The 27611-nt window shown below is 40.8% G+C and overlaps 1 protein-coding gene across 1 annotated transcript; it reads right to left on the bottom strand.

The window, feature by feature from the left end:
* Window positions 1–3924: 3924 nt before the first annotated feature.
* On the bottom strand, window positions 3925–27567 carry Dnaaf10 (dynein axonemal assembly factor 10). Its single transcript, XM_021654143.2, has 8 exons — window positions 27186–27567; window positions 21394–21494; window positions 18812–18942; window positions 16734–16835; window positions 14976–15091; window positions 13959–14093; window positions 8784–8881; window positions 3925–5095 (listed from the first exon to the last, which is right to left on the bottom strand). The coding sequence occupies exons 1-8, from the start codon at window positions 27366–27368 to the stop codon at window positions 4888–4890; spliced, it is 1074 nt and encodes a 357-aa protein (XP_021509818.1). The 5' UTR covers window positions 27369–27567; the 3' UTR covers window positions 3925–4887.
* Window positions 27568–27611: the final 44 nt, after the last annotated feature.

Here is a 27611-nt window from a genome sequence, read left to right as displayed (position 1 = left end):
CTTTTGACAAGTTTTTGTTTATTTTTTTGTTTTTCAAGACAGGGTAGCTTTGGCTGTCTTAGACTCGCTTTGTAGGCCAGGCTGGCCTCGAACAGCGGTCCATCTGCTTCTCCCTCCCTGACCCAGCTCTTTTGACAGCTCTTAACATACGATTCCCCCACCCATTTGTAAATCCATGGAATTGGATGTGTGAACTAAATTTTCTAGAAAGAAGTCATATCTTACATTGAACATTCCACAAAAGCTGATTAGCTGGGCAGTGGTGGCACATGCCTTTAATCCCAGCATTCAGGGAGGCAGAGGCAGGCAGATCACTGTGAGTTCCGGGCCAGCCTGGTCTACAGCGTGAGTTCCAGGACAGCCAAGGCTAAAGCAGAGAATCCTTATCTCAAAAAAAATAATAAAATAAAAATAAACAAACAAAAGCCTACAACTGATTAACTGATTAGAGTAACTTCTCATCACTGAAAACAATTGTGGGGAGGTTGAAGTGTTGCAGGCCCAGAGGCTCCTTATAATTTATCTTGGGACATCTTTCCCCCCCCATGCCCCATATTTTCCAGCAACCATTTGCTGCCTAACTTGGGTGTGACCTGACCTTCTTATGGCTACATCTTTTGGGATGCAGACTCCCTAGCTTCTATCACTCCTAAGTTAACAATTTTGTCACAGTCACAGCCTATGCCAGAGGCTTCCAGAGTTTGCTGTAACCTACCTCCCTGACATACCCACCAATGCATTTGAAATGCATGTTAATGTATGTTGTTCTTTGCCCTGTTTCTATAAAAACATCATGAAACTGCTATATTGGATCATATTGGAATAGCCACAGTCTGTGTTCCCAGACCATAGTCACTCATATTTCACTCCAGAATAGTATCTTATCTCCTTTGAGGAGAGAACTATATTTTTCAGATTAATAGATACATTTTAAAATTACTATGTAGATTATAATTTCCCCAAATAGTCCCAATAGTTCAAATCTCACACACCCATCCAGAATTTACACAGTTCTCCATCAAGAAGTAGAGTGTTATACTCTATCCTTGAGTTTTTAGAAAGGATGGCCATAATCTCCTCAATGAATAGTCCAATGTGGTGCCAGTGAATTATGAAGTTGGTTATAAGAAAACTTCCACACCTTTCTCTTGGATACTCACCCTGGGAATCCTGTCACAATAGCCAGGGATGCTAAGCTGACAGCCAGCAGCAGCCTCTAAGTCATGTGTGCATCTTATTAGAATCAGGTCCACAAGCCTGGGGGAGAGCTGCCAGCCTGACACTGCAGAGAACATAGATGAGCCTCAGCTGAGGCCTGCCCTAATCAAAGACACACAGACAAAGTACATGATGGTTACTGTTATAGAATACCAGGTTCTACAGTGGTATTTTGTACACTGGACAATGGAAATAAGAAGGTCAGCCAGTCAGCAGTCCTGATAATTATAATCCTCACATCTACACCCCAAAGTCTGTAGAATAAGTGACAATATATGAAAAGAAATTCCTGAAATAGGCAGCCTGGGGCAACCATAAGAGTGATACCCAAGGGCTGGACTCAGCCCTAGCCCCAGGACAGGAGACACTACAATAGCAAATTTGTGATGGAGAGATGCGAAAAATGAAGTATGCAATGGAGAGATGTCAAGAAAGAGCAAAGCCAAGTGGTTCATGCAATGTAGAAAGAGGTGGACCTGGAGATTCAGGCAGTGAGGAACAAGGGTATATGAGGAGCCTGTGCACCCATTTGAGGTCATGGTGATGTCAAAGCCCTGGCTGCTGCCAAGGGTCATGTCTAGGTCTATGGTCCTGCTGCAGTTGGGGTCTGCATTGATGTCCATAGCCTGAGTTACCGCCAAAGGCCACGAGGATGTTTGTGGTCTCGGTTGCCTGCAGCCTGAGGCCATGTTGATGTCCCAGGACTGTACCGAGCTGGCTCTGCCCTTCACCAGCCATGAGAGAACTAGCCCCTCCCCTGCCAGCCAGCACACTTAGGGGAGCTGGACCTGCTCCTCTCCTGGGCACTATTGGAGAGCTGGCTGTGGTGGCTAACATGAGTGCAGGAGAGCTGTTGCTACCCGTGTCTGCTGTGCAGTGCTGTGGGCACTGGAGGGATGACTCCACCTGTGGCAGGTGTGTGAGCTGGCCCCCAAGGAAGTGAGCTTGGGAGGGCTGGCTCTGCCCCTTGCCAGATGCAGTACTTGGGAAAGCAGGCCTTGTACCTCGCCTACATAGCACAGAGCTGACCCTGGTTGCCAGGGAGCAGCAGATCTAGCCCTGAGAGTGAGAGAAAGGAAGTACTCATTTTACTTCTCACCTAAGCAAAGCACAAGAACGGGCATGGGCTGACCAACTCAGCTTCTACCCAGGCCCAGATCCAGGGCTTTGGGTTGGCCCACTTGAAAATCTACCCTATCTCTGAGCTGCTGGAACACGTGAAGGAGCTGGTCCTGCAGATCCAAAGCTGCAGGATCTCCACGACACAGGGCAACAACAGGATATCCTAGAGGAGTCCCTGTGAGGAGCCAGTAGTGATAGTGTAGCAGAGGCCAGAGGCCTTGAACCAGACCAACGATTCATTGCAATGAACATTTACAGGTACTGTGTGATACATCATGACACACCACAGCTTCCATCTATCTATCCGTCCATCTATTTTGTTTTCTTCTGGGGAGATGCTGTCGGAGCAGAGGGCCACTATGAAGAGATGACGTTAGGGGGGCATGATGTGGAATTCAAAAAGAATCAATAAAAAATTAAAAAAAAAATTCCTGAAATAATAGTCGAACAGTAGAAACAGTGTGTCACTAATTGTTTTAGTCACCGTTTTATTGCTGTGAGGAGACACCATGACAAGGCAGTTCATAAAAGAAAGCATTTAATTGGGAGGTTTAACTCAGAGGCCTTGTCCATTACCACCATGGCAAGGTGCATGGTGCAGACATGGTATTGGAGAAGTCATTGAGAGCTATACACTGATCTGCAAGCAGCAGGTAGAGGAAAAGAGAAACACAGAGAGAGAGACAGAGACACGGGGCCAATGATGTGCTTTTGAAAACCTCCAAGTCCAAGATCAACAACATACTACTGCCAACAGGACACACCAATTCCAACAAGGCCACACATCCTAATTTGTCCAAACAGTTGTAGCTTGTAGCTAAGCACTCAAATATATGAGCCTATGCAGGCCATTGTCATTGAGACCACCACACTAACACAATTTACTTTTTTAAAATTTTCAGTAATTTGTGTGTGTCTCAGTGAGTGCATGTCACATGTGGAGACTTGCAGGGGCCAGAGTCAGATTCCCTGTAGCTGGAGTTACAGGAAGTTGTGAACAGCCTTACCCTATGTGCTGGAACTCCAACTTGGTCCTCTGGAGGAGCAACGTAGGCTCTCGGCCACACGACAGCTCTCCAGCACCATCACCAATATGCTATTTACAAAGGACAATACTGTGATCATGAATACTAATGACTTTGAATTTAAAATTTAGAAAACACTAAAACCAAAATTTTTTAAGTGTGCGTGTGCCTGTGTGTGTGCCAGTGGTCAAGGCTGAGTGTCTATCTCTTTCCACCTTATTTTCTGAGATGAGTTCTCAGAATTCAGGTTTGTCCTCGCACGGCAAGCACTTAACCCACAAGCCATCTCCCGAGGAGACCCTCCCCCAGCTGCTTTCTAGAAAGCATTTCAGGAATAAAGAGCTCATGAGTTTTGTTACTATGAACGTTAGGTGGCTCTGTTCTTTTGATGGAGCTAGGGGACACAAGGCTTGAATGTGTGATCAAGGCAGTCCTTCCTGAGGCTCAGCTCCTGATGTGGGCTGTAGACAGGAACAGTGAACTAAGGTGTAATTAATATGAAGTAAGAAAGGCGAACAAGGCAAAACTGACTGTAGGGCTACTATTCAAAGACTCAAAGTTCCAGACTTTAGAAACCTATTTATTTAAAAAATATATTTAAAAAATTTGACAAAAAGGTTTAAAAAAGAAATCATTCCAATCTCCAACAGCTCATCACTTACCACAGCAAAAGACAACCAAGGCCTATATTTGAGTGAAAGAGAGATGGTTTTAAGCCACAGTATTTTACCAGCTACACTGCTGAAAACAGTTCTCCAAGCTATCAAGTCAGTGTTCTGTCAGTACTTTACAAGCCAAATAAAGTGATTCCTACAACCTGGAAACACTAAAATAAAGCAGAAATGTACAGAGAAAATATGGAACTCCGGAGATACAGAACAAACTTAAAATACAGTTAAATACTGACTTTGGTTTCTTTTTAATTTTTAAAAATTTAAATAATTTTTTTTAATTTCTAAGAATGTGCAAGTATGTGAGAATAACATTGTCCAATATAGTCAGAAGATGTATCGATCCCTAGGGCTGGAGTTGCAGGGGCTGTGGGCCTGCGTGGATAGGGGACACCAAACTGGGGTCCTTTGCAAGAGCATCAGGCATTCTCATGACTGAGCTATCTCTTCAGTGCCAGCTCCCAACTGTTTTTAAAGGCAGGGTCTGACTGTGCTGCCCAAGCTAGTCTTGGTCTTATGGGCTAAACTGATCCTCCTGCCTCCGTCTGTTAAGTAGCTGGGACCACAAGCAAATACCACAGCACCTGGTTTCTTTTTCTTTCTTTCTTTTTTTTTTTTTAAGTAGAAATGTGGGGAAAAAAAACTAAGGCTGGTCCTGGTGTGTGTGGCACCTTCATGCGCAGTGACATGCCGGTCAGGCCACCAGCCAGCAAAGCTAGAGGCTGGCTGGCATTGTGCCTGTGGCCGTCATTCATCACTCAAATCCAGCCGTCTTCAATGAAGCCAGAGGAGCAGAGCACAGCTGGAATTCTGTGTCACCCTCTGGAAGATTTCAAGCTCAAAGCCTTGGGTCAAACTGTCTGGAGCTTTGTCACAATCAGCACTCGCACCGTCTGGTCAAAGGAACTGCAGATGCAGAGCCCCCTTTTGTCAGGACTCCAGTCCACACTCGAGATGGGCTGAGTACACAAGGTCACATTCTGGAGAAGGCTGACGGAACCTGCGACTCCCATCTCCACTCCCTCGGAATCTTTCTTTGACCGCTGCGTAGGATATTCACTAAAAACAAGATCAAAGAGGTTAAGAGACAAATCTTGATATTCACTTTTTTATCTTACTTTATTTTATTATTATTGTTATTATTATTTTGGTTTTTTGAGACAGGGTTTCTCTGTGTAGCCTTGGTTGTCCTAGAACTTTGTAGACCAGGCTGGCCTTGAACTCACAGAGATCCACCTGCCTCTGCCTCCCAAGTGCTGGGATTAATGACATATGCTGCCACCACTTATATATATGTTTTATATATAAGCTTCAGTGACTTTTTATTTCTCAGCCGGCTACTGAACCAGTACTTAGACTTTCCAATGTTAACCTGAGTAAAGACAGAACCTCAACAACTGCCTAGTTCAACATAACCCATCAATGGTTACTAGCCCTGCAAACTTCTGCACAGTACCCTGTTCAGCTCTGCCTGGGCTTCTTTTTTACTATGAGTGCTATAGGTTGGTCTGACTTGGTGCTTTCCATAATCTTTTGTTGTAATTCTTTCCTAAATTTGGACTGTCAGACACCATGGGCAATGCGTGTAAAGGGAAAAAGCTGTAAGGAGCATTTACAAAAGTTCATTTAACACTTCCACAAAAGAACTGGTATAATGCTCTGACCCCAGAGTTCATCATTCAGACCCAGCCTGAGGACTTTCTCTGCACTATTACTACGACGGGACTGCCACTGGGAGAGATAAACTGCCTTCACAGAGGAAAAAGAAATGATAAGAATAGTTGAATTTTTTTCAGCTAAAAATACAAAAAATTAAGCTAAGAAAGGCCAAGAACTAAATAATATCTGATATGGATGTGAAAGATAGAAAAAAGAAATAGCTTTGTCTATATGTTTTAAGGCTCTAAGGTATGTTCCCCACCCCAGGACCGTTTAGAACTCACAGCATATCAATTATGACACTTTGTGAATGCAAAAAACCCACAACCAACCAGGCAAGGAAACAAAAATCAGAGATAGAGTCTAAGAAACACAAAGTGATCAGACACAGTAGAAATGGAGGAGAAACCACAAGTGGAAAACACTTTCTCTTCCTTTTAGACCCAACAAATTATTTTATTTAAAAGGAACAAAATGGAGCTGGGAGGTGGTGTTGCACGCTTTTAATCCCAGCACTTGGGAGGCAGAAGCAGGAAGATCTCTGAGTTTGAGGCCAGCCTGGTCTACAAAGTGAGTTCAGGACAGTTAAGGCTATGTAGAGAAACCCTATGTCAAAATACCAAAAGAATAAACAAACAAACAAAAAACCACCACCACCAAAAACAAAACAAACAAACAAAAAGAACAAAACCTAAAACACACACACACACACACACACACACACACACACACACACACATTAAATAGATACTTTCCTACGGCTGGAGAGATGGCTCAGCAGTTAAGAACACTGACTGTTCTTCCAGAGGTCCTGGGTTTAATTCCCGGCAACAATCACCTCTCCCTAAAATAAATACTTTCCCCACATCTCTTTGCAGAGTGTAAAGTTATTGAGCATTAAAACATAAGGCCAATGTGTGGCTGTGTGTACCTTTAATCCAGCACTCAGGAGGCAGAGGCTCCATAAACCTGAGCACAGCCCTGTCCTCAGCCCTGCAGGTCAGCCAGGGTTACAGAGTGAGACCATCTCAACCAACAACAACAAAAATGTAGGTATTTAGTTCTAACCTCTCTACATTCTCTACGAAATATTTTTTGCTTGTTTGTTTTTAAAGTCTGAAAACTCACCTGCATTCCTCTCTAGGAATGCCTGTGTAAGAGCTCCGTGAATGCTTACAGTCTGACTATCAAGATAGAGTGGCAAGCGCAATCCAAGCTCAACTGCATTTTATTTCAGCTACTTCTCTCTGCCGACACAGGAAGGCTTCACAGCAAAGCTCTAAAGCATTTACAGGGTGTGTGTGTGTTGCCTGCTGTGCTAATGACTGGTGCTCACTTCAAGATAAAACTCCAGGAGTCAGGAGATACCCCTGTCGATAAAGTGCATCTTCCACAAGCATGAGAACTGGAGTTTGGCTATGCAGAACCATGTCAACACGGGCTGCCTTAGTGCTGTGGCTTGTACTCTTGCTCCTTGGAAGGCAGTCAGAGCAAGCTGTTCATTCCCGGGCCACCCAGGCAGATAACCAGAATCAGGGAGCTCCCAGTTCAAATTCAGTGAAAATCAACAGACACCTGACATCAGCTTTGGGCCTCCATATGGACACACGTGTGCGCACACACACATACACATACACACACACACACACACACACACACACACACACACACACACACACACACAAATGATACAGTGGTTAATTTTTTTTGGAAAAAGCCAAGAAATGAACTTCAAATTTCCAAGAGCGTACAGATCTAGCCTTATTAACATAAAGTGAAAAAAAAAATCTAGCTGCCACTGTGCCTACATGTGGAAAATTGGTGCTGGCTCTTTTAAGCAGTTTCGAGAATTGGAGGATCAAGGAAACAGGCATGGCTTAACTAAGGAGACTTGGCAAAGCCTAACCTGTGGAGGGACTGAGTTAGGACCACAAAAAAGTAAAGGACAAAGGTTCTAGAATCAAAGGATCTATCCACCCAACATCTTCCCCAAATACCTAAAATATTTCTGCTCCTTACATTGACAGAAAACATATTTTAGTGAAGCAAGGTCAGATGGAGTATATTAAAATGTTTCAACCAAAAGCAATCACAAGTTTGTCAGTTAAGAGCTTCAACAAGTACTACTGTTGAATAGAGCAAGTACTATTCAATGGCCACCCTGAGTTTTAGCTTCTACAAGGAGCTTAGAGAAGCACCTGTAAATGAGAAAGTTCAAGCCATAGTGAAAATGTTTTTGTTTTCTTTTTTATATTAGTAACCAAACTTTAATTTTAAAATATCCTTCAATTGTGAACTTGTTATTTTCTGAGTAATGCTTAAAGATTTTATTGTTGTTGCTAATATTTTTCAAACTTTCAATTTGTATATAACTCACTGAACTGGCGGCTACCTAGCTCCTCGGTGCCCCACAGGAATCATGGAACATAGCGCATGGTTACAGCTTCCACAATAACCCAACTTGCCTCATTGTAAAAAAAGAAACTCGGTGGTGAGGCTCCATCTGGAGACTAACCAGGAGCCTGGGGCTGTCTTTAAACTACAATGAATGTAGCGAACTCATTACCCAAACCTAAACATTCTGACCCTCTTCCCAACTTCCAGAGGAATGTTCTAATGACTGGAATATAGTACTCAACAAAAGTCATGAATCAAATTAAAACCGAAAGCTAGCAAAAGGTGCCCCTCCTCTCTCCCTCCCTTCCTCCATCCAGTCATCTTTTTGCTTATTATCTGTGTTTTGAGACAGGGTCTTACTTATAGCCTAGGCTCACCTGGAACTCATTATGCAGTCCAAGCTAGCCTCAAACTCACAGCAATCCTCCTGGCCCTGTCTCCTGAGTGCTGGGATTATAGGTGTGAACATGCCCACCTACAATTTCAAATGTATGGGGTGGAGCACCCCAAATGTTCCTAAGTAGTTCTCAAATACAGAGACATGAATGACTATGGCAAATACACTCATTGTGTCAGATAAGGGTCAATTTCTATTGAATGCAAAATAAGTACATTACTATTTAAATATTTAAATATTAAATGTAAATACTATTAAATGTTAATACTACTTAAATAACTTAGTAGGACTTACTACTTCCATAGGTGCAGACTCCCGGCGCCTCCTGCGGTCAGGAAGACCTCTCTGTTCTGAGGCAGGTGCCGAACTTGCCAGATGGTGGACTTATGAGCCTAGTCAGACCAGACACACATGATGGTTAGAGACCAAGTGGCAGCGCTGAGGAGTAGGCTCGAAACAAGGAACTGTAACCCCCTCTTCCACTGTTAGAAAAGAGCGTTTTATTGCTGCTTTACCAGGCACTTTGCTGAGGACTATAGTTTGGGTTGGCAGTGGGGCCCGTTGGAGCCTTTCTGATTGTAAACGTTTTCATTAAACCATCAGGTACTGTGGCCAACTTTGTAAATGACCTGAGTCTTCTCTTTCATAGTGTCCAACACCTTTTCCTTTGTCTGTTTTCAGTGTTTTAACTATGATATTTCACAGTCTTCTCGTCCTCTGTCCACTGTTCCTCAGGCTCCTGCCTGGGCACCTCTTTCCTAGTCTTGGACAATTGCCTAAGATTTCAGTGAAAATGTGCCTTTGGTACATCCTGTCCAAAATCAATTAAAAATGGATCAAAGCTCTTAATATAAGAAAAAGAAAACTGTGAAACTACTATAAAAAATATAAGCAGAACAACTGAAGATATGGGCGTAAGCAAGGACTCTGAAAAGGTCATTTCTCCAAGAATTGAGGACAGGATCACATGTTCTTAAAAAGCTTCTGCACAGCAATGGAAACCATCACAGAATGAAGAGATGCCTCACAGAACAGGAACTAATCTTTGCCAACTATCAGGCAGGAAACAAGTACCTAGACTATATAAGGAACTATAAAACATGAAGCAATAAAGCAAAAAAAAAATCATCTAATGAACAAATAAGTTATTGTTTTCAAAAAGAGAAATACAAATGAGCAACAAATCTTTGAATGTGTTTGGCACCTTCAGCCATGAAGGAAATGCAAGTTAAAACTGGTCTGAGACTTCATCTCACCTGTTACAGAGACTATTATGAAGAAAACAAACAAGCTCTTTCTGATTGGACTGAAAGCCTGCTTCACCAGATGGAACCTAAACCTGACATCATTAACGGGACCCTGTCTTGAAATACAAAAAAAGAAAGAAAGAAAAAATTAAGGTAGAATTACTGTGTAACTCAGCTATACTGTAACTCCTGGACCAGAGGACCCCGAGTCAACACATTACAAAGATAACTGTGTCCACATTTATTTGTAAACTATTCACATAGCTGAGAAATAGAACGAGTCAGTGGATGAAAAGGTAAAGAAAATGAAGTACATACACACAATGTAATTTTATTCCATCATTAAAAAGGACAAATATAGGATGTTTTCTCTTATATGCAAAATCTAGAATTAAATTTATATTTGTCTATGTCTGCAAAAAGTGAGAGAGGAAGGGAGAATAGTTAATAAATAGGGCAGGGGCAAAAGTGAGTGTAACAGAATACACAGGACATGGAAGCAGGGGAGGAGAATTTGATGGGAAAAACAGGACCAGAAAGAGGTAGGCAGGGAGCTGAGAAAGATGCTGGAAGAGTGAGCTGAATAACACCAATGTATAAGGACATATGTTTCAATATGCTGTATTTATTTTGTAACTAATACTTTTCTCATCTGGCTTTTGACTTAATTCAGTTATTTAAATGTTAATATATCACTTATATTTTAAAAATTAAAATGCATTTCTTTAGGAAAATAAAGATAGGCAAATGGAAAAGGCTAACAGTTTATCAGTGCCTTACTCCAGCATGCTGGTTCATCTTGGGGAGTCGTGAGGAGTGAGAGCTGAGCAAGCAGGGAGGAATGCAGGGAAGCAGGATACAGAAGCGGGCGACCCTGCTCTGTAGAAGCCTGAAGCTGCAATCTAATCTAAGTCACTCACTTCATACTTCAGTGATTACTAATTTGTAATTTTATTTTCAATTATGTGTATATGTGGGAGTGGGAAGTATCAGTGCATGAATGCAGTGCCTGAGTAGGTCAAAAGATGGCACCAGATCCCCTGGAGCTGTGAGTTGTGAGCAGCCTGGCATGGATGCTGGAAACCTGCCTCAAGTCTTTTGGAAGAGCAGCAGGTACTCTTAGTTAATGAGCTATCTCTCAACTCCCAAATGATAACTCTTGTCATTGATTTGACTATTCATTGGAGAGCATTACCATTAGCATATAAAAACACAAATCTCAAAATATATACTTTAGGTGTATGAGAAGCCCCAGTGATCAGGTTCAGACTATCCAAATGAACTTAGAAGAATACTACTATATATAGATAATAAGTGACTTACAAATAAAATATGGAACAATTTAACAATAGATTAAAATATATACTTACTATATTCTGAAATGACACTTGCAAAATAGTGTTATAATTTTAGTTACCTTGTTATGAATTTAGTTCATCTGGCAATCTATGTTCAACAATAATAACTACTGTATCATTAGAGGACACAAGAGCTTCTGTGAAATCCCATAGCTTCCACCATGGGGGAAAGAATCCCACAGCATCCACGATGACAGGTAGCGGGAAAGGAATGAAAGTCCACAGCACCCTCAGTGGAGGAAGGAATGGAAGGAGCACCTTATTTCCTGAGCAACCTGTACATCTGAATCTAATGGAAACAAATACCTACAGCTGCTCTCCTTATGTTTAGGAAAGAGGGTCACATTCCCACATGTTTCTTGCAAGACAGGATGTTTCTATGTGGATTTCATGTAGTTACTTTATTCTTGATTTCTTCTTTTTGTTGTGACAAATATTTTCCCCTTGTTTTCCTTTCCTTATCTATTTTTCTATTCTTCCCTACTAAACTATCTCAAGTAGAAGCCAAAATATACACAAAAGAACATTCTTTTTTTTTCCTTGAAGCCAAACCTTCATTTTTTTTAAAAGTTGACAGAAATTTATTATTATTTTTTTTTATTAATTACACTTTATTCACTTTGTATCCCCCTATAAACCCCTCCCTCCTCCCCTCCCAATCCCACTCTCCCTCCCCCTTCTTCACACATGCCCCTCCCCAAGTCCACTGATAGGGGAGGTCTTCCTTTCCTTCCTTCTGATCATAGTCTATCAGATCTCATCAAGAGTGGCTGCACTGTCATCTTCTGTGGAAGGTAAGGCTGCTCCCCCGTCAGGGGGAGGTGATCAAAGAGCAGGCCAATCAGACTATGTCAGAGGCAGTCCCTCTTCCCATTACTATGTAACCCACTTGGACACTAAACTGCCATGAGCTACATCTGTGCAGGGGTTCTAGGTTATCTCTATGCCTGGTACTTGGTTGGAGCATGAGTCTCTGGGAAGACCCCTGTGTTCAAATGTTCTGGTTCTGTTGCTCTCCTTGCGGAGTTCCTGTCCTCTCCAGATCTGACTATTTCCCACTTCTTACATAAGATTCCATACACTCTGCCCAACGGTTGGCCATAGGTCTCAGCGTCTGCTTTGATAGTCTGCAGGGCAGAGCCTTTCAGAGGCCCTCTGTGGCAGGTTCCTAGCTTGTTTCCTGTTTTCTTCTTCTTCTGATGTCCTTCCTCTTTGCCTTTTGGGATGGGGATTGAGCATATTAGTCAGGGTCCTCTCTCTTGATTAGTTTCTTTAGATGTACAGATTTTAGTAGGTTTATCCTATATTACATGTCTATATGAGTGAGTATATACAGTGTGTGTCTTTCTGCTTCTGGGACAGCTCACTCAGGATGATCCTTTCTAGGTCCCACCATTTCATGATTTCCTTATTTTTCACTGCTGAGTAATATTCCATTGTGTAGATGTACCACAATTTCTGCATCCATTCTTAGTTGAGGGGCATCTGGGCTGTTTCCAGCTTCTGGCTATTACAAATAAAGCTGCTACAAACATGGTTGAGCAAATGTCCTTATTGTGTACTTGAGCCTCTTTTGGATTTATGTCTAGGAGTAGTATGGCTGAATCTTGAGGAAGCGCTATTCCTAGTTGTCTGAGAAAGGGCCAGACTGATTTCCAGAGTGGTTGTATAAGTTTATATTCCCACCAGCAGTGGAGGAGGGTTCCCCTTTCTCCACAGACTCTCCAGCATGTGTTGTCACTTAAGTTTTTCATCTTGGTCATTCTGATGAGTGTAAGGTGAAATCTCAGGGTTGTTTTGATTTGCATTTCCCTAATGGCTAATGACTTTGAGCATTTCTTTAAGTGCTTCTCTGCCATTCGATATTCCTCTACAGAGAATTCTCTGTTTAGCTCTGTTCCCATTTTTTAATTGGATTACTTGGTTTGCTGCTTTTCAGCATCTTTAGTTCTTTATATATACTGGATATGAGTCCTCTGTCAGATAAAGGGTTGATGAAGATTCTTTCCCAATCTGTAGGCAGTTGCTTTGTTTTGATGACGGTGTCCTTTTCTTTACAGAAGCTTTTCAGTTTCATGAGATCCCATTTATTGATTGTTGCTCTTAGAGCCTGTGCTGTTGGTGTTCTGTTCAGGAAGTTGTCTCCTGTACCAATGAGTTCTAGCGTCTTCCCCACTTTTTCTTCTAACCGATTTAATGTGTCTGGTTTTACGTTGAGGTCTTTGATCCACTTGTACTTTAGTTTTGTGCAGGGTGATAAGTACAGATCTATTTGCATTTTTCTACATGTAGACATCCAGTTAGACCAGCACCATTTGTTGAAGATACTATCTTTTTTCCATTGTATGGTTTTTGCATCTTTGTCAAAGATCAGGTGTCCATAAGTGTGTGGGTTTATTTCCGGGTCTTCTGTTCGGTTTCATTGATCCACCATTGCAACAGAACATTCTTGAGTAGCTACTACTGCCTAATCATAGTATCCAGTGTTTTAGAATAAGTTCACATAATACAGCAAATGAGAATATAGAATAAAAAGGGATAAGATGACATAGTGAAAATGCTATTTCTGGAATGCTCATTATTAGTTATTATGCATTTATTAGAAAACACCAGGTTGGGATTTCCTGATCAAATTCTTGGCATTAGCAAGATTTCTTTAACTACAAAATAAGATTCCTGGCTAACCAAGATAGTTATTATAATCAGGAAGTATAAAGCTTGCAACCTTTGGAAAGCAACCTGAACAAAAATACTTAAGATCCCACAAGTGTGTGACAGACAGAGGAAGCCTGGAGATTCATTCTATGAACAAGTAAAAAACAAACATCACCCCTCTCCATAGAAAGGAAGTCCCTCATATTTACCTTTTCTGTAACAGAAGCAAAGCCTTTGGTGGGATGCTGCGTTCTCATGTCAAAGACGTGAAACTTCCCTTCCAGAGATGTAGCTACTAACTTATTCATACTTATGTCCTTTCTGTCAAACTCCAAGCTACATACCTGAAACAGAGAATAAGTTTTTGATAGGCTCTTATGTTCTTTACTTTTAAAAATATGTGTATGCATATTTTTTGCCTGCTTTCATATATAAACACCAGGTGCACATGGTGCCAGAGAGGCCAGAAGAGGGCGTCAGACTCCCTGGAACTGAGTTACAGTTGCATGTGCTAGGTATCAAACTCATGTGCTCTAGAGCATTCAGTGCTCTTAACCATGGACCTGTCTCTCCATCTCTCATTGGCTCTTTCAAATTATCTGAATGGCTTAAAATGATAAGGCTATGTGGCAGTTTGAATAGTCATTAAACCTTTTGAATCAATATAGCAAAATATACTTTCTGTTAATATGATCAACAAAACCATCTTGGGTTTTTAAGCTCAGTAGAAGGTCACAAAGCAATATTTTCATTATTTAATCATAGTTAAGTCAATGCTGCCTTCAGAAATTAGAAAGAAATCAAATCCTTTACTAAAAGTGTACAGCTTGAAAAGCAAAAGCCCAAAGGTGCTTGGTAGTTTTTCCTGCTCCAGCAAGAAAAAGGCCTCCTGTTTACTCATTTTGATAGCATTTGTGCGATCCACATGGTCCTCATTTGGGCTGGAGGCGTCACCGATTCTACTCTGTACAAACCCTAACTGAGTATGTGTTCACTTTCTTATATTTTTGGCTATGAGCCCAGCCTTTAAAGGCTGAGCCATCTCTCCAGCCCATGTGTTCACTTTCAATACATGGCTACCATTAGATTCATGACTGTTTGGCCCCAAAAAGTTAACTTTTGGTAGAAGACTGAGAGACATGGGAAAGGATCTGAGAACTCTGCAGGGGTCAGAGGTGAATACAAACATGCTCAGATTAGGTGGAGATCACAGAAATGCACATTACCCCATTTTTAATGTTTGACTCCCACCGCAGCGACATGTTTCTGAGATCAAACAGCTTGATGTCCCCATTGTCATAGCCAGCACAAACAACACGCTCTTCTTGATTATAAGCATTGCCTGGAAATCAAGATACATTTCAGGTCTTTATAAATGCAAGGTGAAGGCTGCTAGGAAAAACTGGTACAAAATACACATATAACTTGGGACATATCTACTGTGAATAATTCCACTTGTCAATCTTGACAGAAAGAGTATTTAAAAAAAATGCTTACTAAAATTCTATGACAAAAGTCTACTTGAAAGTGTTTACTGGACTCTAAATAGAAAATAAATGCTCTCTGTGGTTCAGATATGGCTTAAGGCTTGTCTAGCAAGTACAGACACCCATAATCAATTACAATACCTGCAAAGACAGACCAGCTACAGCTGACATGGACTCTGTTGCCTGCTTTTTAATCACCTCCCCCTGGCAGGGCTGCCTCACTAGGCCACAGGGAAAAAAGATGTGTTAAGTCCTGATTCAACTTGATGTGCTGGTCTGAGATGGAGGTGGAGGCTCTCCTTATTTGAGGAGTGGGTTGTAGAAATAGGGGGAAATAGGAGGGCCTCAGATTGGGATGTTAAGTGAATAATTAGTTAGTTAATTAAAATTAAAAATCCAGCCAGGCAGCAGTGGCACATGCTTTTAATCTCAGGAATCAGGAGGCAGAGGCATACAGATCTCTGTGAGTTTGAGGCCAGCCCAGTCTACAGAGTGAGTTCTAGGACACCCAAGGCTACACAGAGAAATCCTGTCTCAAAAAACCAAAAAGACAAAAAACAAACACATAAACACTAAAGTCAGGCATGGTGGTGCACATCTATAGTTATAGCTCTTCGGAAGGTTGAAGCAGCAGTATTACTTGAGCCCAGAAGTTTGAGGCCAACCTGAGCCACACAGTGGGATCTTGATTTGTCTCTAAACGAAAATTAAAAATTAAAAATAAAAACAAACACACACACACTACAAAAGGCAGGGTAGCACATTCCTTAATCTCAGTACTTGAAAGGCAGACACAGAAAGATCTTTGCAGTTTGAGGCTAGCCTTGTCAAAAAGAAAACACAGGTTTTGAACTAAATATGGAGGTCCATCTAGCAGTACATGCCTGTAACTGCAGATATCTGAGAAGGTGAGGCTAGCCTGGGCTCTGGCGCATATCCTTTACAGTCAGAAGAGCACCAACACTGACAAGGTCAATATGACTGTAAGTATATTAATAAAGGGTCACAGTCACCAGACTTACAAGAAATAATTATGTAATGACACAACTATTTTCTAGAAAATCAACACTATATAAGATGTAATATGAGATTTTTTTAGGTTATCATTTGCATTTGAGGCTTTGCTTAGCCCTATTAATGGTATCTGCTGCTAAACTAGGTCAATATAATAATAGAAAAAATGTTCAGCACTCAATAACCTATGCACATTCAAGAGCTTTAGTGATACTGCCTTATTGGCTCCTCAACACTATTAGCACCACTGTATAAATACAATAAGTAAGATACAGTGAAGTACTGTGACTTTCTCCAAGCCACACAATACACAGCACAGTAAAGATGCAAACCCCAGCCTGAGACTGACATTAATGACTATGACACTTGCCTGGACAAACTCTGCCTACGGAGCAGTCTACAGATCAGACAGACTACTGGAGATCACCGGTAATTTCCTGAAACACGAGGAACTTCAAATGCAGTATCTTGTCAGTAACTTACCAAATGCCACCGTCCAACAGTCTCTCTTGTTCTCTCCTTGTGCAGGCTCCATGTTAGCGACAGGGTCATCTTTCTGCCGTGGATCCCACACCTTTACAGTGCCTGTCATGAATAAATGGGAGTTGACGAAGTTCAATAGTGACTGATCATGCTTCCTGTTTGCATTCTCTCCCAGTTTCCTGTACACGTGGCAATGCACATGTTACAACATCTGAAAGCTTTCATGTTTTTCATGAAAAGCTTTTTCATGTTTTTCATGAAAAGCTTATTCATGTTTTTCTAACTTGAAAGTAGTTAGGTTGTACTTGATACCAGACATAACCCACATACTAGTATTAGAAATGATTCCTAAACTAATAGTACAGAGAAATTCTTGTGCTCCTAGGCTGTCTGTAAGTTATGATCGACAAGTCAAAGACAAGGGTGCAATTCCAAACATGCCTTATTTTCTTGGGCACTCAAACTCATGCATGTATAAAGGATAGTGGAAGTGTCATTTTAACTTTATGTTTTCCTTACTACACATATAACAGAAGAAGAAACACTGTCAGTACATTTTTATATGGGGTGTAGAGTGCCACTTCAACTGCCAGGGGTGGGCAGCTCATGGCAGAGAAACCAGCTCATGTGAGGTCCCAGCTTCATTTGTTGACACAGAAGAAACAATGCCACCTGTTCCACATATAATTAAGCTTAACTTTCCCGCATAAAATAAGAGGAAGGAACTATTAAACAAACTTAACCTAAATTAAATTTCAACCCTCTTACATCAATTCATATTTTATAATTACTAACTAGTGTTACAGTCTACAGTCAAGATAAATGCACGTAATGAGATGGCTAAAAGGCATACAACTGAGCAAGAACAGGGAAGGGCAAAATAAATCCCTGGAAAGACAAGAAACCTGAGATTAATCTCCAGGGACAGCACTGTTCATTAGAAAGGCCAGCCCTGTGGAGGGAACACCCACATATCCGACAAAGATTACCATCTCAGCTAAAGGGTAACTAACACAAGTTGCTAAGATCTTAGTAAGTTTCTCACACTTGAATTAGCAAAGAACATAAAAACAATTCATAACAAAAAAATTAACTAGGAGGGAAGCATAGGCACTAATGCAAGTGGAAATGGAGTACAGTTTCTGATCTACAAACTTACAGAAAAGAAAAATCAATGGCATCCAGTCCAGTCCCTCATCCACTATAGCTGGCCAGGTAAATGGGTACTATGGGTTACTTAGAAATACATTTTATAAATCGTAAAATATCCCCAAGGAGTTACATACGTCACAATAATCACTTCTTCATAATTTTAAGCCACTCTTTTAAGAATACCCAAAAACCTTGAAACACACTAAATGGTTAAGTACAGTAGTAGAGCCACACAACTGAATTTTACAGTCATTCATAGAGGATCTGAATATGACAAACTATACAGCAGATGTGGAATCACAGTGTCTGTGGCAGCACAATGAACTCTCACCATCTTTCCTTCTGTGAAACACTACTCCTATGAAAAAAAAAGAATTTTAACACACTGCTGGGCTCGAGTAACTAGAAAATATTTCATTTTCTTTTAAAACAATCTCTTTAAAACACACTAGTACATCTCCATGTGAAGCAGCAAAAGCTGGGACCAACGTGGTCATTTACACCTGGTCAGTTGCTCACTGAGCCAGTGCCTACAGAGCGTCTACAGCGCTCCGTGGACAGATCACAGAACATGTTTTCAGGTACCTGTTGATCTGACAGTTTCCTAAGTAGTAACTCTGCTTTCTAAAGGGAGAATGAGGACCTGACCCCTATATCACATCACTGGCTGCTTCAGAAGCCCATAAAGACACTGTCAGTCCTTCAAAGTCAGTTCATTATTAGTTGCTGAACTAACTCCACAGTAAAATATTCAGGGCTGGGCCTCTACTGGGAAAAACGAGGATGTACAATAAAAGTTGTCTGTTAAAATGCAGACGCACAAACGCAGAGTCAAGCCGACCAAAGATGATTCCATGTGCAGAGGATATAGCATCCCACAGAGGTTTCTATTAACATTCGTTTAGTACTTAAATACAATGACTTACCATCTCGGCTGCCGGTCACAATTTCAGGTGCTCCTTCCCCAATTCCAAGTCCACCTATACCATCAATAGTATTTATAATTTCTTTGTGGCCCTTCACAGAATACACTGGCATCTCTGGAGCTTCCAAATTCCTAAGCAAAAAAACATAGCTATTTATGGCATGTGGCCTAGAAATCAATTCAAAATAAAATAACAAAACAAAACAATTCAAAATGGATCAAAGACTTTAACCTAAGAGACTGTGAAAATGCTAGCAGAAAGCATAAGTAAAACCCTGAAAGATACAAGCATATGTAAGGGTTCTCTGAAAAAGACTTGAATAGCACAGGAAATAAACCCAGGAAACGGACCAATCAAGACACAAATGGGTAAGGTTATACATAAATTTTACTCAGTCATGAAGAAAAATGAAATCATGACATTTGTGAGAAAATGGACAGTAGTGTTAAGCAAAATAAGCCAGAATGGAGAAAACAAAGACTCATGGTTCATATTATAATATGGAAAAAAAATTCAAAATTATATGCATATACATATGTGTGTATATAGGCCAACGTGGCGAAAAACCAACGTGGCTCAGCAGATGAAAGCACTTGCCAGAAAGCCCAAAAACCTGTTTTGATTTCCACGTCACAAACGGTGCAAAGAGAAAGCAGACTCCCAAAACTTGTCTTCTGCTTTCCACTTGTGCATCTGCACACACACACACACAGACACAAACACACAGACACTAAATAAAATGTGAAAAAAAAATTAAACAACAAAACTCAAAAGGGGATCAGAAGGAATGAAGTGGGCATGTACATAGTAACAATGTATCAGAAGAAAAAAAAAGGAATGTATCTAGTCAGGTACATGTGGGGGGGGGGGGTAATGTCTTTAACAGCATCCCTCAGAGGGAGAGGCAGACAGATCTCTGTGAGGTAGAGGACAGTTTGCTCTATGAGTTACAGGGCAGACAGGGCTATGCAGAGAGGCCCTGTCTCAAAACAAAACAAAAACAAAAACAAAAAATCCCACAAACAAGAATGTGTCTATATCTGGAGGGAAGAAAACCTGCAACCAGAAAGCAAGGGTAGACAGGAGAGGAAAATGAGTAAGAAAGAACAAAGTATACTGATGCATAGATACATAAATATATGAATAATGAAAATCCACCACTCATATTAAGCCCCTAAATCCTCCTAAAATAATGAAAAATAAACAAAATACAGAAAATAAGACATTGTCTTCTCTTTCCATTTCTCTGAAACTCTATGACAAAGAATGTAAAATGATGAATAAATGTGATTTCATAACGAAGTAGTTAAAGTAAGGAGAAGTTACAGTATCTTTGATTTTATGTTATGATTCTAAAATAGGTAAATATGTGAATGTAATTTAACTATAAAATAATACCTAAGTGACAACCAAAAAGTCTTATTAGGCTGGGTATGGTGCACAACGATCTAATCCCTTCACTAGGAGGCAGGGGCAGGTCAGATCCCTGTGAGTTTGAAGCTCCCCTGGTCTACAAAGTGAGCTCCGGTCCAGCCAGTGCTACACAGTGAGCCCTACCACCAAAACAAGCAGCTCATATCAGAAAGGAGCCAGTAAATAAATAAATAAATAGATAAATAAATAAATAAATAAATGTCGCTGTATACTTTAAATGTCAAAAATAGACTTTTTTAAAGTAAAGAGAAATTTGGATTCATTTAACTTTAAATATTAACAAAGAATTAATATTAACAAAGAATTTTCAGTAAGATTTATATAAAGGCAGCAGGCACCACTGTGATTTTTGTTCATTCAAAGTACCTTTTTAATAAGTTGTTCAATAGACATTTTCCTAAAAAGTCATGTCTAGAGCTTAACGCATTAAATACTAACAAAAGTTTTAAGTGGGAGTTCTGCTTAGAAAGAAATTAAAACCAGTATACTGCTCTGTAATGCCAAATATCTTGCTAAAATGGCATTAATTACTAATCCCAAACAACCTGTAGATGGGTAAGAACTGGTAACATTGTTCCAACCTCTAAAGCAAAGAGCTTAGCATCTTTTTTTTTTTTTATTTATTTTATGTATGAATGCTCTATCTGCATGTATATCGGCATGCCTTGGGATCAGATCACATTACAGATGGCTGTAAGCCACCATATGGTTGCTGGGAATTGAACTAAGGACCTCTGGAAGAGCAGAGGAGTGCTCTGAGTCACTGAGCCATCTCTCCAGCCTACTTAGCATCTTTTTAAACCTTTTTCCTTTAACTTTTGAGGATATAATTATATCATTTCCCTCTGCTTCCCCAGCCCAAACGCTCCCACAGATCTCTTGCTCTTTCACATTCATAGCCTGTTTGCTTGTTGTTATTATGTGCGTATATATACTCATTCCTAAACATACTATGGAGCTGAAGACTTTAAGTGGACTTTGAATATGACAAACAGGTACAATACAACACAGTCATCATGATTTTAGTTACTTTCAGAAGAAATTAAAACATCTGGAAGAAGCACTTTAAAATTAGAATTCTCTTTCAGAAGAGTAATAAGCCTATCAAAGAGCATTTATCCCATCAGTATGCTGTTTAATAATCTCACCATACATGAAGATTTCCATCAAAATCTCCAGTAGCTAAGTATCTCTGCTGCAAAGATGTGGCACCAAATGTTCCACATTTAATGGGCTTAGCCTTTTCAATCTGGACAGAAAGGAGAGAGGGTATTTTACTTATGTAAGCAGTTATGTATAACCACAATGTCTAAAGCTTTGCTGTAGGGGCTAGACACATTATACATAAAAGCAATGAAAACATTTTCTAATAAAATTATACTGTCTTCAGCTAATTTTGTATATACATAATTTAAAAAGCAAATCACTACAAAAAAGGGTTTTTTATTTGAGATAGGGTCTTACTTTGTAGTTGGTTGGCCTTGAACTCAGAGCTCCTAGGTCACTGTCTCCTAAGTGTGAAAGGAGTTTATTTACTTTTAAATACTGTGTATGGATGTTTTGCCTTCAGGTATGTCCATGTACCATGTGCATGCGGTGTCCACAGGAGCTAGAAGAGAGTTGTAAGTAGTTGCCACCTGTGTGCTGGGAATCAAACCCAGAGCCAGTGACCTCTGAGCTATCTTTCCATCCTGATATTCTGAGACAAGGTCTCTTTCTTTGTTGCTCAAGCCAGACATGATCCAAACTGACCTAGAACCCAGAGATCCTTTTGTCACGGGGTTGCAGGAGACAGAGAGGGATAGAGAGGATTGTTTTGTTGTTGTTCTTACCTCACTGAAATAACCAAATGTTACCAACTAGAGCCCCATGTGGTGGCTCACTCCTGTAGCCCCACTCCAGATATGGAAGCAAAAGGACAGTTGTGAGTTCAAAGTCTGGCTAGGCCACATAGTGAATTTTAGGCCAGGCTAGGCTAGGCTACTAAGAGACCTTTAAACATTTTCCTCTCACAATCCTGAAAGCTCTACCATCTCAGCTAGTGTGCAGATAAAAAGGTGCAGTATGTACTGTGCAAAGCTCTCAGCAGAAATGCAAATACAATGGAGACTTTGTTTCCTGAAGGCTACAGAAACAAAGATATTCATCAGCTTCTTGTGGCCCTACCACTGAATGAGGGCATAAGAAAGCCCCCTTAGCCCTTCACCACTAATTCTTGGAACAGAGAAACCAACACCAGAGCATTCTTTTCTGTCCTCCCTTTTCATTCTCTGGGATTTCATGTGCTGTGTATCTAAGATGCCATTTGCACACAATTATGGAAACTGTTTCCATGTACTGAGCATATGATAACAGATATCATTCTACATGTTTTATTCCATAAAAGACCATCTTTTTTAACATGTGCATGACTATTAGAGATCTGTCATCTGTGTGTATGTATGTATGTGAGTGGGTAGGCATGCAGAAGTTGGAAGAGAACTCCAGGTATCTTGATCTATCACTCTGCTTTATTCTTTTGAGACCGGGTTTCTCACTGAACCTGGAGCTAAGGTAGCTGACAGCAAGCCCCAGGGATCTTCCTGTCTCTGTCCTCCTTAGTGCATAAGTTACATGTGTGCAGGTGTGCCTGGATTCTTAGACGGCTGCTGTAGATTAAAACTTGGTCTTCATGCTTGCGCAACAAACACTTTCTCAGCCATGCCTGCAGTCCCAGGGACACCATTTTCAAAATGAGAAGCGATGTCTCTTGCTTTTATACCAAGAGTCAGGCAGATTTCAAGCTCTTTCTACTAAAGGAAGCTGCCTCCAGGGAAATAAGTGATTCCAACAAACATTTTATTATGCAGCCTCATTCTGCAAGCCTGGGTCAATATATATATATATTGACCCAGGCTTGCAGAATGAATATATATATACACACACACACACACACACACACACGGACAGAGAGAGAGAGAGAGAGAGAGAGAGAGAGAGAGAGAGTCTACGCTTGAAAAAATAAAAAAAGGTGCAATAATGAATTAAGACTAATTTCAGATTTCTTGCCTTTGGCTTTAACCCTCATTCATTTTTTTTTTTTTTTTGCAAGATAAATATATAGTATCATGATTCCCTCAGGATTTCTGTTTTTTTATCAAAGGAGCAGAAACTTAGATGTTACCAGTTTATTGTTCAAGAATCAGACTCAAAACATATTCAGTAAAAATAATTTAAAACATCACAATGTGTCTCCTGCCTGCAGCGTGGCTACACTTTGCTCACAAGAGCTGGGCTCTGTTATACACAGAGCTCTGAAAGCAGTCGTGTTTCCTCTGCTCTCAGACATTCACAGAAACCAGTAACTGAGAGGACACCATGAAAGCATAGATTTGTACAGCGCACAAATAAACTCTTTTAGCACTGTTAAATATTTTTTCCTATGGAAAGATGAGTAGAGTCCAGTAGTAATTTTGTAGAAAACTGATTGGTTAAAAGTGAAATAATAATCTATTTGAGTAAAAGTGTTTCACACAAAAATCACCGTATGAAATTGATATATAATATTAAGTATGACCATCAATGAATTTACCTGACCTAGATTTTTTTTATAGTCTTTGCCAGAAATGTATGTCAGCATGACTAAAGAAGCCCATGATCAATAATTGCCACGAGAGCTATTTTTGTTCTGCCTGTGGGTGGGTCTACTGCAGCTTGTCAGTATTGCCTCCTCCACATCCTGGCACTACTTAATTAACATTAAAAGGATTAGTGAGGCAAATGCTAACAAGCAGTGCCTTCAGGAGCACAGGAGCTAAAACACCAAAACTTGACTAGCTCACTACCATGATTTTCAACCATGATTTCATTTTTGGGGGGCTGTCTTTGTCCATATGGTACCTTTGTGTTCATTAGGGAAACGTTGTCCTTTATAAGTTGAAGTCTCAGATAAGGATGGTGAAGTGACACTTGGCTAGCCAATGTTATGTGGCTCCCAAACTGTACAAGGGAAAGAAGCCCTGCCTCTCATTTCTTTATTCCTATTATTTTGTGTGTGTGGGTATCTTGTCTGCAAATATGCCTGTGCATTAGATGCATGGCTGGTGCCAAAGGAAGCCAGAAGAGAGCATCAGGGCCTCTAGAAGTTAAGTTACAGACAGCTGTGAGCTGCCATCTGGGTTCTGGGAATCAAACCTGGGTCATCTGGAAGAGAAATGAGTGTGCCTAACACCTGAGTCATCTTTCCTGCTCTCTACCCTCCGTTTTTATTTGTTTGTTTGTTTTCTGAGATAGGATCTCAATATGTAGCCCTGGCTATTCTGGAACTATGCAGACCAGCTGGTCTCAAACTCACAGAGATCCTCCTGCCTCTGTCTGCTTCCTGAGTGCTGGTATTAAAGCTGTGTGCCAAACTGCCCAGACTCCTGCCCTCCACTGTAATCAATTCCTTTAGCAGTAAGATAAAGCACAAAACAGGCAATGGTTGACTTGCTTCTTTTGTATGTTAACTTGGGTGCATGGACTTTGGAGCAAGTCTTGACGTAATCCTTCATAACAAAATGGGTATGTCTCTTAATATACAGGTAAGTAATCCACCTGGCCCAGCAGTTCTCAACTCTGGAACTCACTAAAGAAGGTCACATTTCTAGGGGTGGCAGCAAGGCATGGGTATTTTAAATCTTGTACACAGCCATCAATAGCAACCAGACACACACAGAGGACTTTGATATGGTGAGAACCACAGACTATGTGTTTAATCTGCATGAGTTTCTGCTGTACCCCAAGCAAATATAATATTAAGTTCTGAAAGATGCTTTGTTTCTAATATTTTACTTGATTTTTTTAGAAGTAAATGTTCAAATACGTGTGGTTCTTTTTTTAGCACGGTACCTCTATAGTAGTCTCAGTCATCACTCATGGAATGAAAAGGATGCAAAAATACAGATGCTTTTACTCCTACGGTTCAGACCATGTGTGATACTTCCTTTTTTTATCCCTACCTATATTTTCTATATGTTCTCTTATGAACACATATTACTTTCACTACAAATAACTAAATAAATAAGAATTTTCTAGAATACTTTAGAAATTAGAAGAGATGAACACTATTTCACTTGGAATAACTATTAGTGAGATATATAAAAAATTGTAATTCTTGTAAAAATTAAAAGATCACTAGTCTATAAATGTTTTCTGGCTGAGTGTTGACTGGCATTTGTTCCTAATGTTTCACTTTCAAGTTTCTGTTATGCCAATGTTTCCCACAATCACAGTCTTTAGCCCACACACTGGCTCTCAATTCCTACACCAGTATTTTAAATTCCGAAGTTCATTCATGCCCTATTCTTTTAATATACATGTATTGAGTGGCTGGTCCTTAGAAATCACATTGTCCTTGCTCTCCACCATACGAGCCAGAGAACTGAGACAGACTTTATTTTTGGCAGAGAAGGTCAGTGCTACACGAGTGAAATGTAAAGAAAGGTTCCTTCCTGCAGAGATCAGGAAGGGCTTCCTAAATCAGATAATCTGAACTGGCCACTGGAACAGCATCAGGTGGCTGCAAGTTAAGTGATGAAGAACCTAAGGCAAAACAGGAAAGGCCAAGCCATGTGTAGATTCTCCAAGTTGAATGCCTGGATACAGAGTAGGAACTAAACCTGCAAACTCAGCAGAGCTCAGGGAAGGATGGTGCTTCCCACACCTTCTCATGAATATTCATTCAAAATATCCTCTACCTGCCCTCTTTTCATAGTTTTCCAACCCTCAGCACCTCAAAGTGACTGCTCACTTGTTTCTGCCAACCAAATGAGAAACATTTTAAAACTGTAACTGACTATAAAACTGTTATTTGGCCACAGGTGGGCACTGTGGCACATGGTTTGTGATCCTAGCCCACCGAGAGGCTGGCATGAGGATTATGGATTTAAGGCCGGCTGGATAACACAGAGAACACCCATCTCAAAAAGAACAAAATGAAATGTTAATTATTTTCATCATTCTGTAATTGGCTCACTGGCAGCCTTTTACAAAACCTATAAATCTGGTCTTGCATCATCCTCCGGAACGTCCTTCAATGGTGTCCTGTTTTCCTTACAGGAAAAGGATAAATCTGTTAAATGTCTTACAAATCCTGCAACGGTCCCTACTGAGCCCTCTTGTGTGTGGATGAGCTTTTTTCGGGAGAGGGGTTGTGATTGTTCTTCAGACAAGTTCTCAAACTGAAATTCTCCTGCTTCTACCTCCTGAACGCTGGGACTAAAGGTGTGCATGTGTTTCGTTTTTAAGGTTTTGTTTTTAAAAGATAATAAACCATCTCCCGTCAGTATCACTGATAGTCCCCACGTGCTGTTTCTTCTGGAAATTTCACATTGTAATCTGACTTTGGCCTAGTTACTTTCTACTTAACCTAAATCTGGATTTTACTCTCATAGACCTGTGTATTAGAAAACGCATCTTGATTTACATTTATGCATTCTTGGACTGGCTGTTTAATTGATTGTCTCCCCTAACAGAAAATAAGATCCATGAGATCGGTGACATTGCCATTCGCATGCCTGCGACTATCAGACATCCAAATGATAAGTTCTCGAAAGGAGGTGGTCTCCAACAACTTCGTGGTGGGTGTCCCGGTGCCTCCTTTGCTTGCATGAAATGTGGATTTATTGCATATACCTACTAATAGACTACAACAACTGCAAACAGCCTAAGAGTTTTTCGAATATAGACACGAAAACTTAAAACATTTCCCAAAAACCTTGCAATGGACTGCTCCGAGCATGGTGGGCAGTTAGCCAAGGTGCTACTTCCCCAGTGAGATTTGAGGATGCCAAAGTTTTAAGTCGGAAGTAGTTCTCAAACTGCCATCTCTTTTCTGTTTCTGCTGGAGCAAGGCTGTGGTAAAGAGAAATGCAGACCCTAGAACACGCACACCCAAATAGCAGTCCAAGCCTGCACCCACCTCCCGCAGCAGCTTTACGTCCCCGCGCTGGATCTCGTACACCTGGATAACGCCAGTGCCCCGGGCGAAGTTGCCCATCGTCACGAACTTGGCACTGCAGGGCACCCATTTGCAGTCGAACACGGTGTAGTTGAGGCCCTTTTGAATGTGGACAATGATCTGAGGCTTCTCGAAGGTGGTCATGGTGCAGACACAGACAAACACTAACCTGGAAACCGGACTGCAAACATCTCAGGGGCAGTTTGTCCCTCCCTAGCCGCACTCTACCCGGACGCCTTAGCAAGTCGGGCTTGGGTGCCTCCGGTAATGCCGGGTGGGCTGCTGAGACCGCACCAAGTGCTTCTCCACACACGGTACACGCTGACTTACTGCCTTTACCACGACGTTTTCACATAGACGCATCAGAGTCTGTGAATGCTTTGGCTG

Source organism: Meriones unguiculatus, chromosome 12 (assembly GCF_030254825.1).
Source record: "Meriones unguiculatus strain TT.TT164.6M chromosome 12, Bangor_MerUng_6.1, whole genome shotgun sequence".
Lineage (NCBI taxonomy): Eukaryota > Metazoa > Chordata > Mammalia > Rodentia > Muridae > Meriones > Meriones unguiculatus.
Note: the sequence above shows the minus strand (reverse complement) of the source record. Positions and strands in the feature narration are given on the sequence as shown.

What these genes read in the sequence shown, in the direction of transcription:
- Dnaaf10 (XM_021654143.2), bottom strand. Translation starts at nt 27,368, where the DNA reads ATGACCACCTTCGAGAAGCCTCAGATCATTGTCCACATTCAAAAGGGC. An exon ending in ACGTAAAGCTGCTGCGGGAG is followed by an intron (nt 21,495 to 27,185) that starts GTGGGTGCAGGC and finishes CTTTCTGTCCAG; the next exon opens with ATTGAAAAGGCTAAGCCCAT. An exon ending in TGTGACCGGCAGCCGAGATG is followed by an intron (nt 16,836 to 18,811) that starts GTAAGTCATTGT and finishes TATTCATGACAG; the next exon opens with GCACTGTAAAGGTGTGGGAT.